The sequence below is a fragment of the Spermophilus citellus genome (genome assembly GCF_964194105.1).
Source record: "Spermophilus citellus genome assembly, chromosome: 1".
NCBI classification, from domain to species: Eukaryota; Metazoa; Chordata; class Mammalia; order Rodentia; family Sciuridae; genus Spermophilus; species Spermophilus citellus.
Window position 1 is genome coordinate 190,524,619 of NC_138182.1, and position 17,807 is coordinate 190,542,425.

The 17,807-nt window shown below is 45.8% G+C and overlaps 1 protein-coding gene across 1 annotated transcript; it reads left to right on the forward strand.

Annotated features, from left to right (window-relative positions):
- Positions 1-1,053: 1,053 nt before the first annotated feature.
- On the forward strand, positions 1,054-13,524 carry HBEGF (heparin binding EGF like growth factor). The gene is made up of 6 exons (XM_081283824.1): positions 1,054-1,577; positions 1,777-1,950; positions 4,900-5,077; positions 10,680-10,835; positions 11,628-11,718; positions 12,084-13,524. The coding sequence occupies exons 1-5, from the start codon at positions 1,532-1,534 to the stop codon at positions 11,698-11,700; spliced, it is 627 nt and encodes a 208-aa protein (XP_081139950.1). The 5' UTR covers positions 1,054-1,531; the 3' UTR covers positions 11,701-11,718; positions 12,084-13,524.
- The last annotated feature ends 4,283 nt before the right edge of the window (positions 13,525-17,807 follow it).

Genomic DNA, 17,807 nt, shown 5'->3' on the forward strand with positions numbered 1-17,807 from the left:
CCATTCAAGAGATGTGGAAACTGAGGCTCAGTCAGGTAGTATCTTGTCCAAGGTCATACAGTAAATAGCATAGGCAAGATTCAAACCCAAGTCTGTAATGATTCCAGTGTACTATGAAAACCTAGGCCTGGAGAGGGTTGTTGGGGCAAGTTAAGAGGATAGAGCCAGACTGACCCCTGCAAAGGTGGGGGTGGGGAAGGAGAGTGGGGTAGACGGTGTATAAATAGAAGGCCTGTTTTTATCCCTACACACGCTCAATCAGGCAAGTGCTCTATCTGGCACAATTTAAGGGCTCTGAATGCCAACCCAGCCCTGTGTCAACCAACTCCCTTCCCAGCACGTCTCTGGGAGCTGAAATGCCTACTGAGAGAGTCATTTCTTTGGGTCAAGACATTGACTCCACAAGACCCCTGTAAAAATACATGGGTTAGAAGAGAAACATCAATCTCTTGGCACCTGTTGAACATAGCAGTCTAGGTTAGCCAGCTGGGTGCTATGAGAAGGAGTCTCGTTTTTGTTGTTGTTTTGGGGGAAGGAAAAGGCAAGGAAAAGTATAAGGTTTTGTTTTGTAATCTGTCTCTCTCTGATTCCAGAAGCCTGGGAATTATAATCCAAAATTCAAAAATCCTAAACTAGACTATCCCCTGGGGGAAAAGCTGGGGGGAAGCAGGGGTGGGGATGAGTGAGGGGAGAGCCACTCCAGCGTCTGGAAGACTAACTTCCTTTGCTTTTGCTGGATTGACACCAAGTGCCTGCAACTTTAACTAGGTGGCCCCTTGGCTCATGAGACCTGCGGGCATTCATATACCTAATTTTTAAATGATGAATGAATTGTTATTTACTATTTGCCAAAAAAAAAAAAAGTGGGCTTCTGAAACGCAGAAGGTGATACAAGTGGAGACCTCTGATAGGGGCAGGGAAGACCCAAAGAACCAGGCCCAGACAGCTCTCAATTCAACAGTCACAAGGCTAAAGAGCGCCAGGCGGATGAGGAAAGGTAGGAACTGGTCCCCGCCACCTGCCGGTCAGCAGCCCTACCCACAGGCCCCGGTTGCCCTGGCCTGGTCCCCAAAAATGTGAGAGCCGCCGGGTCCCCCCGCCCCCTTCCCCGCCGGGCCCGCAGGGTCGGGGTCTGCTCTGCCGGCGCCTCCAGCCGGGCGCGCTTCCCGGCGCGGGAGGGGAGAGGGAGGGGGCGGCGCCGGGCGGGGCGGAGCTCCGGCGCCTCCTGGAGCCTTATTCCCGGCCGCGCGCTGGGAGCGCTCAGTCTGCCCCGGGAGCTGCACGCAGCACGCGGCTCGTCGGCCTGACAGAGGTGCAAGGGCTCAAGCGGACAGCGGACTGACTGTGAGCAGACAGTCGCTCAGCGGCTGCGTGCTGTGCGCGGGTCCCAGCTAGGCTTGCACCAGAGGCGGGCAGCACACGGTGCCCGGGGGAATCTCCTGCGCTCCGCCGCCTGGCTCCGGTACCGGTGCCCGGTGGCCGCCGCCTCCAAAGTGATTGCTGCCTTGCCGTCCCCACCGGGTTCGGGACCATGAAGCTGCTGCCGTCGGTAGTGCTGAAGATCTTTCTGGCTGCAGGTAAGAAGACTGCTAACGCCCCCGGAGATCGGGGGGGATGGGGACGCTGTGCTGGGGGCACAGGGGAAGGTCGCTGCAGCGCCCCCGAAGCGGGCCACTTGGTGGGGCCCGTGCGCCCTAGCGGGCGGGCGTCGATATCGGTGCATGGTGGCTCCGGGTCTAAGTGGGGGTCTGATGCGGCCTCGCCCCTCGCTCGCAGTGTTCTCGGCGTTAGTGACTGGCGAAAGCCTGGAGCGGCTTCGGAGAGGGCTGGCGGCTGGAACCAGCAACCCGGACCCTCCCACTGGATCTACGGAGCAGCTGCTACCCACGGGAGGCGATCGGGCCGGAGAAGTCCTGGACTTGGAAGAGACAGATCTGGACCTTTTCAAAGGTGGGTGTGAAGGCCGCCCAACCTTGGACCCCCGTGGGCAGTTGAAGAATAAGAGGTTCTGAGATTCATGCTGTTGAGTATTCCTGTGGGTTGAGGGTTATTCATGGAGGACCCCAAGGAAAAGCTGATGGCCTGAGAGGAGATTGGTGGTCCTGGAATATAGGTCTTGCAGCCTGTCATTTCTTACTTTGGATCTCACCTGTCTGGGTTGCTGCCCTTCTGGATACTTTGGGGCTAATTGAACAGGCAGGTTGTCCTCTGAGATAAGTTGAGTGGTAGGAAAAAGGCATTCTTGAGATGCTTTCCCCAGAGTTCCCATGTGAAAAAGGGCACAAATCCTCCTTCCCACATCTGGTGACTATTGTGTGTAAAATAGAGATAACAGCCAGGTGTTATGGGCCATGCCTATAATCCCCACCACTCAGGAGGCTGAGGCAAGAAAATCACAAGTTAGAGGTCAGCCTCATTTATTTAGAGAGACCCTGTCTCAAAAAAATAAAAAGGACTGGAGATGTAGCTCAATGGTAAAGAGAGAGACAGAGAGAGAGACAGAGAGAGAGAGAGAGAGAGAGAGAGAGAGAGAGAGAGAACAAATGTGGAGATATCTAGGCACATATCAAATATCAAGTTTGCAGTATTACTCTCCCACACCCACCTGTCTCCAGGTTGAGGAAACAGGGGAATGGAGTACTCTTTGCCTCTCTAGGTGAGGCCAGCACCTTTGGGGAAGGTTATGAATGGTGAGCCCTGGGGTCTTAGGAGGCTATATTGAAATGCTGGGTAACTGTGAATGCTATCAAACCTTGGAGATTTCCTAACCACCTTGAATTCTTGAGTAGACTCCAAAAGGGGAAGGACCACATGAATCCCTCCAACCAGCATGTGTACTGAGCTGAACACAGGCATAGGGCAGAGTCCAGAGCCTACTGGCTTCCCTGTCCCTGGCCACCTGCAGTGATTCGTGGGGGTGGAGCAAGGACTAAGCCCTGTGGCCCCAGAATGACTATATTTGGTTGAAAAGATACCCACCTGATGTAGCCCCACCTACAGGTTAGTTGTTCTTCTCCTTCCTCACCCAGAGTTTCCCTTGGGAAATTCTATCCTTTTTATAAATCGGGAGTCTGCTCCAAAGCTGAGCCTGGGCTCCCACACTTCATCCTCTCTCACTGACATTCTGGGGTCACCCATTGCCTGATCAGCCTGGATTCTCCTGGCTCTCTTAGGCTGGGCAGGGCTGGGCTGGGCTGTGACTCACCTCCCACCCACATGGCTGCTCCTCATACCTCTGCAGACCTGACTCACTGCTCCCTGTCCTCAGCAGGAGCCTGGCTGTCACCCTGCCATTCTCTCCCTCTCCTTTCTGATTGACATGGCCCTCCTGACTTGCTTTCCCTACAGACCTGGTCACTGGGTTCCTCTGACCACCTGCCTCATCTTCTGAGTTCTGAATGGCCCTGGGACTGGACCAGAGATCACAATTCTAATCCCAATCCTGCATGATCTTGGGCAAGTCACTGCTGTTTGAGATCTCAAGGTTTCATCTTTTTTTTTTTTTTTTTAAGAGAGAGGGAGAGAGAGAATTTTTTTAATATTTATTTTTTAGTTTTCGGCGGACACAACATCTTTGTTGTATGTGGTGCTAAGGATCGAACCCGGGCCGCAGGCATGCCAGGCGAGCGCGCTACCGCTTGAGCCACATCCCCAGCCCAGCTTTTTTTTTTTTAAAGAGAGAGTGAGAGAGGAGAGAGAAAGAGAGAGAGAGAGAGAGAGAGAGAGAGAGAGAGAATTTTTAATATTTATTTTTTAGTTCTCGGCAGACACAACATCTTTGTTGGTATGTGGTGCTAAGGATCGAACCCGGGCCGCAGGCATGCCAGGCGAGCGCGCTACCGCTTGAGCCACATCCCCAGCCCTCAAGGTTTCATCTTAAAAATGAAAAGCTATGATATTCACTGAAGTCACTTCCAGTTTGAGGATTTTAGGTGTGCAGTTTAATGTATTATGCCTACCTTTCTGCCAGACACAGACTATAGCTATGGACAGTAGACACCTTTTTCCTACTGGGAAAAGGTGAAGCTGGCATCAGATCCCTGGGCTAGTTTTGGGAGTAGCCCATGGCCAATTCTAGCTGGATGTCTGGGTGAGGTCATTTTTCCCCTAGTCCTCAAAGCCTGAAAAGAAGGGGGGAATTGTCATTGTTCCAGTCCCTTCTGGATAATTTCTTACTTTTCATCTCTCCACCCCTTGTACACATTGTACCCACTATCCCATAGCACTATAGACAGGACATTTGGGAATAAATGTAAATAGATCTTTGGGAAAGTGGGTAAGTTATAAAGAACATTCAAAAGGGTACATATTTTGCTCGAAGCAAGGCCCTTTACCAGGGATGACTTGTTTGCTGTTCTCAAACCAAGATCTATTCTGAGCTCATGGTTGTCTCATACTATTAGGAACTCCAAAGGGGGTTACCTGAAGACATATACATTTTTCTTATTAGGACCTCCCACCCCCAAAGCATTAAAGTATTCAAAAGCAATTTTTTTTCTGTGATGCTCTCTTCCTGCGAGTGGGTCACAGAGTGTAGCAATAAGGAAGTGAAGCTGATTGAAGGCCAAAGAGTGTGAAATAGGTGTCAGGAAGTCAAAGATGGGAGTGGAAGGTGGACAGTGGTGTGGGTGAAGTTGGTAGTATCGCCCAGTGAACTGCAGTTACTAGAGGATCAGCATTCCTTGGAATATACTGTACCCTCTACTTTGTCCTGAGGTTCCCTCTTTCTGGTGGTTCTACCCAGTCTTCCTTCAGCCCTTGGGAGGCACTGAGCCCAGAGTCCTTCCCAGGCCTCTGACTCCAGATGGGATCAAAGAGAATATATTCCTTCCAAATGTGGTGCTGTTCTGATCTTCCCTGGAAGAATCAAAGGCTTAATAGGGTGCCTTTCTCCTACAGTTGCTTTCTCCTCCAAGCCACAAGCTCTGGCCACACCAAGCAAAGAGGAGCATGGGAAAAAAAAGAAGAAAGGCAAGGGGTTAGGGAAGAAGAGAGACCCGTGTCTTCGGAAGTACAAGGACTTCTGCATACATGGAGAATGCAAATATTTAAAGGAACTTCGGGCTCCATCATGCATGTAAGTGTCCCTTCACTGGGTAGAATCCTGTCAGCCACGTGGCTGTTCCTCGTTGTCACTGTTCCTTGAATTCATAATTTCACACAGTTTCTTTTCAACCTCTGGGCGGAAGTTGGGAGGAAGGGAAATATTTTTAGTCAGCGGAAGTCACCCCCCCACCACTACCAAAGAGGATGCAATTTCCTGTGGTGTGGTTTTGTGACGCTCTTGAATCCTTGGGGACATTTCCTGCTTGCCCAGAAATGAGCATGTGGCTAAGAGAACTGGCACCTGGAAGCAGGTTCTTCATTCCTGCCTCATGCCCTACTCTAGAAGTGAGAAGCCAGTAGGAAACATGGCAGAGCAGGTTCCTGGGTGGAGTGGGGCTCCTGCAGGCAGGTATGAGGTGCATTTGGTCACATGCTGTGTCTCAGGTTAGTGTACACGTGAATGAGCAAATGTGGGTTGATTTTAAGGCATGGCAGGACGATACAGAGAGGAGTCATCATGGGAGAGTTGAAGCTCCTCCTCCCTTCTTTCTCACACCAGTAAGGAACAGGAGGTAGGGGACATGGAAAGTATTGACCTTAGGCCACAGTGGTGGGAGAACTCTTCCTTTGTGCAGGATTAACAGGAAATGGAACCCAACCCAGCAGGCATCCAGCCTCTAGTCTGGCAGCATCATCCCTTCCTTGGGCAGGCATGTGGGTGGAGAGGCCATGAGTTCCTTAGGCTCTCTGAAACCAAACTCAGCAAGTCACTGTTTTGGCAACCCCTCAGGATGACAACACTACCACGCTCTCTGGCAGGCATAATGTTGCCACTGTGCCTGAGGCCTGCACCCTATGTTAGGCTGCAAATATCTACTCTTTTGCCCGTGAAGAGGCAGACTCTGGGGGTCTTATGACCAGGAGATGCTGAACACTGTTGTATGTATGCCTTCTCCCATTCTGTCAAGAAGGCTGACTACCTGTTGTCTCTTCTACCTGTAATTGATCCCTTAACTTTTAAAAGCTTCCTTGACCTATCTGATCACATATAGCAGAGCTGCCCCATATTTGGCAGTTAACATACAGACCCATCATTTCCCACCATGTCCACAGTCACTGTGTCCTTTCCTATAACAACCTTATAAGGAGCTTTTATTGGGGAGGAGTGTTTAAGAGTGGCATAGAGAGTCACCATATTATCCTTCCCATTGTCTCAGGACAGACAGGAAATGTTTCTTAAATTTGTAAAACAGCATCATTGGCACAGGGTGGAGATGGTGCTTCTAAGGAAGTCAAGATGCATTGAGGCCAGGAATCTGTTTGGGCCAAATTGGTCCAGGGCTTTTTGATGGATAGATGTGGAGCTCAGCTGAGAATTCTTATAAGACTGCTTCCCTGGAGAGTAGGGCTCAACTGACCACCTAAGCTCAGAAAACTGATAAGTGTGCCCAGGGCCAACTTCCCTTTGGCTTAGGGATAGTGATGACAGTCATAATGATGCCATCTTTCCTTTATCCCAGATCTTCAGTAATTACCTATGAGTTAAGCCTAACAGGTGTGTTGAGCACCTACTTGGTACCAGGCACCATCCTAGGGGATAAGGAGATGTGGTCTTCCTGGATTTCAAAAGCTCTCTGCAGGGAAGGCAGGACTTGTTATCAACTTGAAAAATGAGGAAACTGTAGCCAGTAAGTCCGAAGTCATTTGCATGAGAGCAATAGTTAAAAAAGTGGATGGAAACAGGACAGGGTCTCGGGTGCCTCATTCCTAGTACAGCATGCTTTTCATGCCCCCAGGCTGCACTGGGTGTTGGCTTTCATCCTTCTTTTCTACTACCTTTGTCCTGGCAGAGTTTGAGCAGGGTTTTATAGAGGGCAGCTGTTGTCTTAGAGGACTCTTAGGCTTTTGCTAAGAGTAAGAGCATAGTAATTTGACTTTAAGACTTTATGTTAGTTTCCTGGGCAGATTTTCATGGGGTGGATTCTGTGTCCAGTGTGGCTGCCTCTTGTCTTCATCCCTTGGTACTCAAGATAGCAGGACACAGTAAGAAGACACAGACTTTATGGTTTGGGGCAATGCAACATTGCACATTTACATTTGTGGCTTCTCCTCAGCTCCAGACCCAGGAACCACCATCCAGGGTGTGTCCAGGCTGCCATGGTGAGCTGCAGGCTAGTTGGCTTCCTAAACCAGCCCTCTGCAGCCACCACGAACAGGAAAACCCTTCTGTGTCACCAGCCAAAAGTTGCCCTCAAAGAGTAGTTTCCTGGGGCTCCTGACTGGCTGCTGACCCAGAAATTGGCTGCAGAGTTTCCTGTGGCTGGAGGAAATCTGGGAGTGGTTGGACTAGGGAGGACTCTGAGCTGGAAGAGAGGTAGGCCTGGGGCCTTTGCTTATCCACACACACACATCTTGGCCCAGATGCTGCGAAGGAATGGAGGAATGGTGAACCCCCTTCTCTTGGCTGTGTCTGACTCGGGTGCCCCATTCTACCAGATATGGGCAGTATCCTCTACAGTCCAATTTTGTAATAACGCACACATATTTGGGGCCTGGCTTTTTATTAAGTGTTCTTACCCATATTATTTCCTTTTATTTTTTTCACAATGTTCTAGTGAGGTGGGCATTTATTATTCAAAGCTTGGAAAGGTAGTGTGACTTTATCAAGATCACCTGTCTAGAAATGGTTGCAGAACTAGTCTGGAACTCACGTATTCTAAGTCTCCTCCATCAAAAGGTGTCCCTTCTACCTCTTCAGGTAGAGAAATCCAATGTGAATGATGTCTCTGACCCTAGACCATTCTTGATTTTGCTGTAATGCAGGTTTTGAAATGGGTCACAGACATGGGGAGGAGGAACATGTTCTATTTTCATGGGCACAGGTTCTGGGTAGGACATTCGATCTTGCCCCCACCCTAGGATGCTTGGAATGTACTCAACCCCCTCCTTCCCTAGTAGATTCCTAGTAGTTGGCTGCAAAGGGAGGGGGAGGTGGGTAATATTAGGATGTTTACATTATTATCCTTTTGACTCAGGGTGGAGGTGGAAGGATTATGTAACTGAATTGCGGGACTCTGAGGCCAAGCTTTATTTCTATCATCTGAGTAACTACCTGTGGGGTTTGGATGATGGACTGGAAGTACAAAACAGACTCAAGTTCAGTACCCACCCCCAACAGAATATAATCTCTATGGTCATCTAGACTGCTGGATTGAATCCATTCACTATTTAATAGTTATTTAATAGAAGTCATGCCTCAGTTCCTTCATCTTTAACATAGGGAGAGTAACTCTCATTTCACAGAGGTGGTTTTAAAATTAAATGAGGGCTGGGGATATGGCTCAGTAATAGAGTGTGTAGCACACATGAGGTCTCATAGAGTAAGGCTTTAATAGTTTACTATTTATTATTAAAGCTATGAATAAAAAAATAATAATAACAGGAGCAGGGTCAGACCAGGGACTTTTCAGATATCTATTTCCTTAGGATTACTTGCATTGTTCAGAGTGGAAACAATCAATCAGGTGTGGTGGTGCATACCTATAATCCCAGCTGAAGCTGAGGCAAGAGGATGTCAGGTTCCAGGCCAGCCTTTGCAACTTAGTGAGACTCTTTCTCAAAATTAAAAATAAATTAAAAGGACTGGGAAAGAAGTTCAGTGGAAAAATGCCCCTGGGTTCTGTCCTCAGCACATTTTTTGGAGGGGTTCAATCCCCACCCCTGCCCCACAAAATGAAGAGAATCATGAATTTGGGATTTGCTAAGAGTGATTTTTGACTTGGCTCTATGTTTCCTAGTTGTGAGATTTGGCAAATCACTTAACCTCTCTGCCTACTAATTCCTGCATACAGGTGATTTTCCAAGGACACCCTTGGAAACTTTTTCCATGTCTTGGTAGTTTGGGGGTCATTGAGTTTTTTTTTGTTTTGTTTTGTTTTGTTTCTGTTTTTGTTTTTTCCTAGCTAGGCTAATGGGATAGAGGCATGGAGAAGCCAGGCAAGCCACTGTGTACTGTTCTGTGTGGATGGTTGTCCTGATCTACATTTTCCCTACAGTGAGGTGGTTCCTTAGAGCATCCAGGAGGAGCTAGGGCAGAGAGCAGGGAAGGACAGGAAGGCAGTCAGGGATGTAGCACAACCCGGCCTGACCCCTCTGCCACCACCAGAGACAGTGATACTCAGGGCAGAAAGCAGCAAGAAGACACAGAGCTCCTGGTTTGGGGTGATGAGACACTTATGCTTCTTCATCTGAGGTCCTCTGTGGCTCCTCTTTGCCTCAGGTCTGCTTCTTGAATCTTCCCTGGTGACTTGTCAGCAGGAAGAAGGGCTTCCTCACTCTGAAGCACCAAAAACACTCCTTCCTTCCCAGAGAAGGTACAGCTTAGAAGAGGGGGCCTCCAGCTTCTCAGTGCTTCCTTCAGCAGCTAGTGGCTTAATGTCCCTGGGCTGTTAGTGCCATTGCACCCCCTGACTAGCAGGTGGGCAACTGTGGGGTATGAGTGGACAGCATGCTGAGCTCAGACAATTCACATCCATGCTTCTATCCTATTGTGAGCTTGGAAAGCCACTAAACCTTTCTGTAGAGTGGGGCTCCCACCTACATCAAAGGACCTCTGGGGTGTTCAGATAAAGGAAGGGATGTGAATGTGCTTCGTTAACTCTGAGCACTTCCAAGTCTTCCTAAAAGCTTCAAGGAAATGCTTTGTGTTATAAGAGGCAGTTGCCACATGATTTATTTCTTGAGTGAGTAGAGCCAAGGAATTGTTTCTGACATTCTTTTATGCTCTGGCAGGGCAGCTGGGCAGGAAGATGTTATCTTGGTTTGTTTGCTTTGTCCTGTGATGGAGGAGGCCTGAAAGCCTAGCATTCAGAGGCCAAAGGCTCCTAGGTTGTGCCCTGCACCCAGGGGGAGCTGGGAGTTAAATGAAGAAAGGGAGAAAAATGACTCCTGGCAAAGGAATAGGTCTATTAATAGGCTGGGCAGTGGTGGGGAGGGACTGGATGCTGGAGGCATTGATGGGCAAAGCTGGGTTTATTTCTGGGTCAGAATGTTGAGGGGCCTCACTGAGGGAGTGATACTGAATCCCCTCAACTCAGCCCATGAGCCCTTGTCCCCAAGTCCTCTTAAGTGGCCTGAGCACACATGTAATAAATCTGCCACACGTGGAATACATCTAAACTGAGAACTTCAAATCCTCACTTCTGCCTGCCTGGAGCAGGACTCTAGGTTAGAGAACCAGAGGGATTGGTAAAGATAAGGTGCCATATGGGAGAAATGCTATGAAACATTCAGAGGAGATTTTCCAGAATATTCTACTAAAGGAGCAGTATAGAAAAAGGGCAGATGGGCTGGGGTTGTGGCTCAGTGTTAGAGCACTCGCCTAGCATGTGTGAGGCCCTGAGTTTGATCCTCAGCACCACATAAAAATAAATAAATAAAATAAAGGTATTGTGTCCAATTACAACTAAAAAAAATATTAAAAAAGAAAAGGTCAGAGCTCATGGGCAAGGATTGACAGGCTAAGGGTGTGAGGAATGGGGTTTGGCTTAGGTAGTTAGGCCATTGCAGGGACGGAGAGAAAAGAGAGAGGAGACAAATCACTAACCCCATCTGCTTGTTCTTTCCTAAACCAGCTGTCACCCAGGCTACCATGGAGAACGGTGCCATGGGCTGAGCCTCCCGGTGGAGAATCGCTTGTATACATATGATCACACTACTATTCTGGCTGTGGTGGCCGTGGTGCTGTCGTCTGTCTGTCTGCTTGTCATTGTGGGACTTCTCATGTTTAGGTGAGTGAGTGATGGGGGGCCCTGTTTCTGTAAATCAATCCTCCTCTTCCTCTTATTGGACCTTCTAACTGATGATCACATGAACCCTGTTCTTATGCTCACAGATCCTGGGATAGTTCCTGGGTGCAGGTTCTCCAAAAAAATCTCTTGTCTCAGGCTTGATATAAAGCCAGTGCCCAGACCAGGGTAACACTTACCAGGCCATGGCAGGTTCTATACCTCAAAGGAGTTTGTTTCCTACCTCTGTGGCCTGGTAACTCACCCATAGAGCTACCTCTTCACGTGTTTCTTTGTCTTATCTCTGTTCTTTGATGACATTGGTATGTGGTTTGGTAGTAAGGGTACAGGTGGGACTATTAGACTGTCCTTGCAATTCTGAGGTACCTGGACCTTGGGCCAAAACACCAATCCAGATATGTTGTAGGTTGGGGGAGACCTGCCACGCACACTCTGCCTGTTTTCAAGCAGTGCGACTTATCCATAGTGAGACTTGGAATGTTACCTGTCTTTCTGAGAATTGTAGTCTTTTAGTGGTTGTACACTGTCTACCTGCCTATAAGGCTGTTATGAGGTTCAAACAAGTAAGGTGAAAACTCTTTGTAAAATGTAGCCTGCTGTTAAAGACAGGCATCCTCAGAACAACTGGGCTTTGACCAGAGTCGTGTGGGGCTGCCACACCCTTTGGGCTTTTCTAAATAATGGAAGGAGCCTCCGTGACAGAGTTGTTTGGAAGGACCTGCTCTTTGTCATAGCAGGCAAAGCTTGCTCACAAAGCTTGCTTCTCTTCCTCAGGTACCACAGGAGAGGAGGTTATGATGTAGAAAATGAAGAGAAAGTGAAGTTGGGCATGACTAATTCCCACTGAGTGAGACCTGTGCTTAAGGTAATGGTTCATCCTTTGTCCCCTGGCAGCATCAAGGAATTAAGGCATGCATGGGTCTTGGGTCCATTTCAATGAGTGTTGACTTCTCTTGACCAGGGGTTGGGGGATAGCCTAATGTAGAATCAGGGTCCCATTGCAGAATTGTTTTCAAAAAGACTGTTGGTGAGTCATCACCAGTTAGGATGAAAGTTATTAGAGACATACCCAAGAAAGATACCTGAGAAAAAACAGTTTCTCCCACCCTTGGCACCTCTCTTCCTTCCCTTCCTAGATGATCTGCTGCACTTCTTAAGACTGAACCCAGGAGACTCCTAAGACCTCTTTAGATTGGAGCTGGCTTTAAATGTTTTTGCCTTATCTTTTAGGAATCTGTGGGGGATGGCTCCCTCTGAGAAGACACAAGTTCTCTGCAAACTCTGCAGAGGGAAAGGACTTCCCAACTAGCCATGAAGACTTCTTTGTCCCCAGTTGCTATCTCTATCGGGCCTCGCATCATTGCTTTGCCAAAATACCAGAGCCTTCAAGTGCCAAACAGAATATATCCAGTGGGATCTGGATCAGAAGAAAGTAAAAGTGATCAAAAGAAAAGCAAAAGCAAGGAAACTTCAGGCCCTTCTGATTCCCTTCCACCAAATCCACTTCCCCCATCAGTTTGTTTAGACACTTATTCTGGATTAAAATGCCAGTTAAATTCCATATGCTCCAGGATCTTTGACTGAAAATGGAAGAAGGAGAGGAAGAAGGAAAGTTTTGTGGACTGGAAGAAAGCAATGAAGATTGAGAAGCCATGTACTCAAATAGCCACCAAGGGATCTGCTATTTGGACCCTCCAGCGCTGGATTTGATGAGCTAACTGTGAAATGCCACAAGCCCGAGAACTCTGAATTTTGGGACTTCTGCCCAGATGAAAAGATAACAACTATTTTTTTTGTTATTGTTTGTTTGTAAAATGCCTTTTAAATTATATATTTATTTTGTTCTATGTATGTTAATTTATTTAGTTTTTAACAACCTAACAATAATATTTCAAGTGCCTAGACTGTTACTTTGGCCATGTTCTGACCCTCTTTCTTGCATCCCCACCATCTGGCTCAATGCCACACTCCCGTAGCAAATCTGAGATGGTTCTGTGACCCATCTGTAGTAATTTATTGTCTGTCTACATTTCTGAAGATCTCCCAGTTTCACTGTGCCCCAGGGATGTTCTGTATGGTCGGGATGTAGGGGTTAACTCGGTCAGAGCCACTCTATGAGTTGGACTACAGTCTTGCCTAGGCAACTTTGTCTACCGTTTGTGTTTTTGCAAGCCCAAGGTGCTGATGTCAACGTGTAACAGAAAACAGTGTTTCCCTGTGTTCTCTCCCTGCCACATCTCAGAAGAGATGGAGCATCCATGCCTACAGCTTTCCTGTACCCTCATCCCCAGCCCTGGACCTACAGAGCGGGGACCCACTCCCTTGTGTCAAGACATTTCTCTTACTCCTGCCATTCTTCTGGTGCTACTCCATGCAGGGGTCAGTGCAGCAGAGGACAGTATAGAGAAAGTATTAGCAAAGAAAAAGACTGAGGAGGAACAGGGAACGTTGGAGTTGATTTTTCTTGGTAATTGATTACCTACCAGTTAATACAGAGAAGGTTGGTGGTGGGGAAGGCTTTTGGGTAACCCCACCTATCTCACCAAAACTACAAAGGTATGCTGTATGGTCCCTTCTGGAAGTTTCTGGTGCCATTTCTGAACTGTTACAACCTGTATTTCCAAACATGGTTCATATTTATACTTTGCAATCCAAATAAAGATAATCCTTACTCTGTAGTCTGCTTGTTTTAACTGGGAACTAGTTTAACACAGATATTTTTCTATTTTTTGCTGCCCTTTTGATTTAATACAGGGTCTTGCTAAGTTTGTGATCCTCTTGCCTCAGCTTCTTAAGTAGTTGAGATTATAGGTGTCTACCACCACATCCAGCTAACATTGCTTTATATTTCTCCATAACTCTAATCACTACTAACATATTTATTGTCCATCAGTTCTACTAGAATGTTGGCTGAGGATGTGGCTCAGTGGTAGAGTTTTCACCTAGCATGCATGAGCCCTGGGTTCAATCCCCAGCATCACACGCGCGCACACACACACACACACACACACACACCCAAAAGCCTACTAGAATGTTAACTCTCAAAGAGTAGGAGTGCATATATTGTTTCAGTCTGATTCTTAAATAATATGACTGAGTTGTAGGCATTCAATCTTTGTTATATGGATAAATGAATATAAAAACAATTAAAATCCAATCCAAGGCCAGCAAATAGGTAGATGCAATCCAACACTGCTCGGAAAGTGGTTAAGTTTAGAGAGGGGCTGCTATTGGTGAGGGTGAATTCGATGACAGGATGAAAGTGGAATTTGGAGCCCATCATGTGGCATGGTGTCCTGGTGGACTGAAAGCAAACAGATCCACTGGGAAGCCATTGGACAAATGCCTCTGGACTGCCCTTCCTTAACTTCATCTTTTTCCCTTGGAGAGTTGTGACATTCTGAAGTGTCTCCAGGGGGCCACACAGAGATCTTAAATATACTTCGAATATCCTTTTAGAACTTTGGGTAGCAGTAACTACCACAGCTGAACATATGACTTTATATCCAGCAATTCCACTCCTAGATATATATAAAAGAGAAACGAGTACATATGTTTACAAAAAAACATGTAAAAGTGTCATTATCATAACTTACAATAACCAAAAACCAAAAAAAACAAAAAATTACCCAAATACCCTTCAGTATTTGATGTGAAATGAATAAGTTGTGGTAGATCTAAACAATGAAGTACTAAATAGCAATACAGATGAATCTCACAACATTGAAAGAAATAAGCCCAATAAAAATAAAGACTTCTGTATGATTCCATTTATATAAAACTTAAAAACAGGCAAAACTGAGGCTGAGGTTGTGGCTCAGTGGTAGAGTGCTTGCCTAACATGTGTGAGGCACTGGGTTGGATTCTCAGCACCACATACAAATAAATAAAAAAGGTCCATTGACAACTAAAAACTATTTTTTAAAAAAAGGCAAAACTAATCTATGGTGAAAAAAATCAGGAAGGAGCTCCCAGCTGGGATTGAACCTCCAATGTTTTGATAGTTTTTCTGAGACTGGTGTTCACTTTGAGAAAATTCACCAAGTATAACTCATGCATTTTTCTGTACGAATTGTACTTCAATAAAAAGATTTTGAAAAACTTGGACAGGGAATTCTTTTGCTATTTTATTCTGTTTAGTTCTATAAAGAACCAACATCTGACTTTAGTAGTCAGAAAGAATAGTAAAGATGTCAGAAATAACTATGGAGAAGAGAGTTTCTTTGAACTCTCTGTGGGGCTCCCTTTCCTGCTTCCAAGCTTCTAGTCTCAAGCCCCTACATTTGGCTGGGCTTTTTCCAGCAAGCTTTGTTTCTCCAGCTAATGTTTCCTCAGGGCTTCCTGCCTTTCAGATGCTCTCTCCTACTGTCCCTGTTGCTGATGGAAGTTCCCTTGGAGGTCCTCTAGGCTTCTTATTGTTAATACAATGGCCCTGAAGCCTCTGATCCTGCAGTTACTTCTCAAGATTGGATGCCAGAAGAAACAGACCCCTTAATTTTGCAAAGCATCTATCTTTTCTTCATGGGCTCCCCTTTCAGCCTTCTTTGAGATACTTTCTCTTATAATGGTCATAATAATCACTACTAGGTTAATAAATATTTAACATTCACAGAGTGCTTACTACATATGGGCACTGGACTGTATACTTCATAGGCAATATCTCATTTATAACTCACTTTGTCCTAGGAGGTAGGTGTTCTTGCTATACCTGTGCTGTAAGTAATTGAGGCTGAGAGGTGTTATGTCATATGAAAAAGATGTTAAGTGGTAAAGGCAGAATGTAAACCCAGAAAATCTAACCCCCAGGCTTGTACACTAACCACCAAGTTACACTCCTAAGTGAATTCTGGTCAGATTGTTTTTTTCTTCTTCCCATATCCAGGAATAATATAGTAAAGAAATCATAAGAAAAAGATTTAGTGAGTAACCCCTTTGAGCACAAGAATTTCTTCTCCTGCCCTTAATGTATAGATTCATAAAAGATGGTTTTAGCAGGGTGCAGCAGAAGGAATAGGAATGCAGGCTGACCCAACTTGGGCCCAAGTCCAGGCTCCACTGTTTATTTGCGAAGTACCTTCACACATGATAGCTAGCCCCTCTAAACTGTCCCCCTGTTCATAAAATATACTAAAAAATCTACCTGGAAGATATTGTAAAAATAGTAAAACGTGAGTAAATTACTTAACTCAGGCACTTGCTAAGTGCTGAGTAAAATGTTGGTTATCTGAATTGTCCAAGGAACTAATGAGTGGCACATCTGGGATTGAAACCCAGGCCTTTGATTGTCAGTTCACCATTCTTTCCTTAGAAGGAAACAATGCTTTTCAATCACTGTTTCACATTTTAATGTCAACATCAGTTTCAAAGGAGCCCTAAAAAGTCTTAATAAGTATTTGTGGATTTAAGCAGCCATGGAACAACAAACTCTGTCCAAATATATCACTTCAAATCTGCTGGCCTGAAATTCTTCTCTTTGTCAACAATGCATGAAATTCAAGCTTCCTCTTTGAGAATGCTAATACTCCTGGGAATAGCAATGCGTTAAAGAGGCTGACATTCTTTGCTGGTGTAATTCATTTTAGCTTCATTCATTTAGCAAATATTTGTGGAGCCCTCCCTATCACCTTCCAAATGAGATCCCCATTCTGAAGGAGGAGAGTTGGGGGAGAAAAGAATTCATTTGGGGGCAAGGATATTTATTTTTTTATTTAAAAAACAATTGGGTACTTAATTGTAAGGCATGGTGGTTCGAATCCTAGCTATTGGAGAAACTGAGGCAGGAGGATTTCAAGTTCAAGGTCAGCTTGGGCAAATTAGCAAGACCCTGTCTCAAAAATTAAAAGGGGGGGGGGAGAGAGAAAAGAAAAGGGTTGGGGAGGGGTTGGGGGTGTAGCTCAGTGCTAGATTTCTTGCCTAGCATGCATGAGGCCCTGGGTTTGATTCTTAGCACCACATAAAAACAAATAAACAAAATAAAAGTATTGTGTCCATCTACAACTTAAAAAAATTTTTTTAAAGGTTGGGGATATAGTTCAGAGAATCCCTAATATAGGGGGGGAGAAGCACTTAAAATGTGCCAAGTACTATTCTTGTCACTGGAGAATCAGCCTCTTGTTCAGTGAAAAACACTGATGCATGAACCAACAATACATGTATAAAGAAAGTAACAGACTTCAGAAATAAGTATATACACACACACACACACACACACACACACACACACACACACACCAGTGATGTTCTGGCATCAGAGGGGTCAGTTATGTAGGTGGGACAGTTATATAGGTGGTTCAGTTATGTAGGTGGTGAGGAGGTAACATCTGACCTAAAACAAGCAGGGATCAGTCATGTGAAGGCCTGAGACAAAAACAAGCTTAGTATGCATGAGACAGAAAGGGGCTTCTGGAGCTACAGCATACTTACCAGAGCTTGAGAGGAAGGCAAGGACCAGATCACAAGAAGTCTTGTAAAACAATTTGGAAACCAATGGAGCACTCTGAGCAGGGGAGTTACATGATTTGCTATATGTTTCAGAAGTATGACTCTACTAGGTAGAGAAGGAGTTCTAGGAAACAAAAGTTGAAGAAGCAAGACAATTAGGAGTCTATTGTATTGTAAGAAGCGATGGTGGCCAGGATTAGAGTGGTAGCAGAGGAGATGGTAAGGAATGGTCAGATTTGGGATGTATTCTAGAGAAATGAGCTCTAAGACATACTGATGGAATGAATGTGGTTGTGTGGAAAAGAGAGGAACAAAGTATGGCTTCTTGGATTTTATTCTGAGCAACTGAGTAAAGGATGATGCTTTAATCAATATGGGGAAAAAGCAAGTTCAAGGGGTTATGGAAAGCAAGAGTTTTTTGTTTGTTTTTTAGATGTGCTAAGTTCATGTAGGGTGAAAGAGGACAGTGAGAATAAGGGTGATGTAGGGAGGATTTAAAAAAATAAATAAAAA

What these genes read in the sequence shown, in the direction of transcription:
- HBEGF (XM_081283824.1), top strand. Translation starts at nt 1,532, where the DNA reads ATGAAGCTGCTGCCGTCGGTAGTGCTGAAGATCTTTCTGGCTGCAG. An exon ending in GAAGATCTTTCTGGCTGCAG is followed by an intron (nt 1,578 to 1,776) that starts GTAAGAAGACTG and finishes CCTCGCTCGCAG; the next exon opens with TGTTCTCGGCGTTAGTGACT. An exon ending in GTGGGACTTCTCATGTTTAG is followed by an intron (nt 10,836 to 11,627) that starts GTGAGTGAGTGA and finishes TCTCTTCCTCAG; the next exon opens with GTACCACAGGAGAGGAGGTT.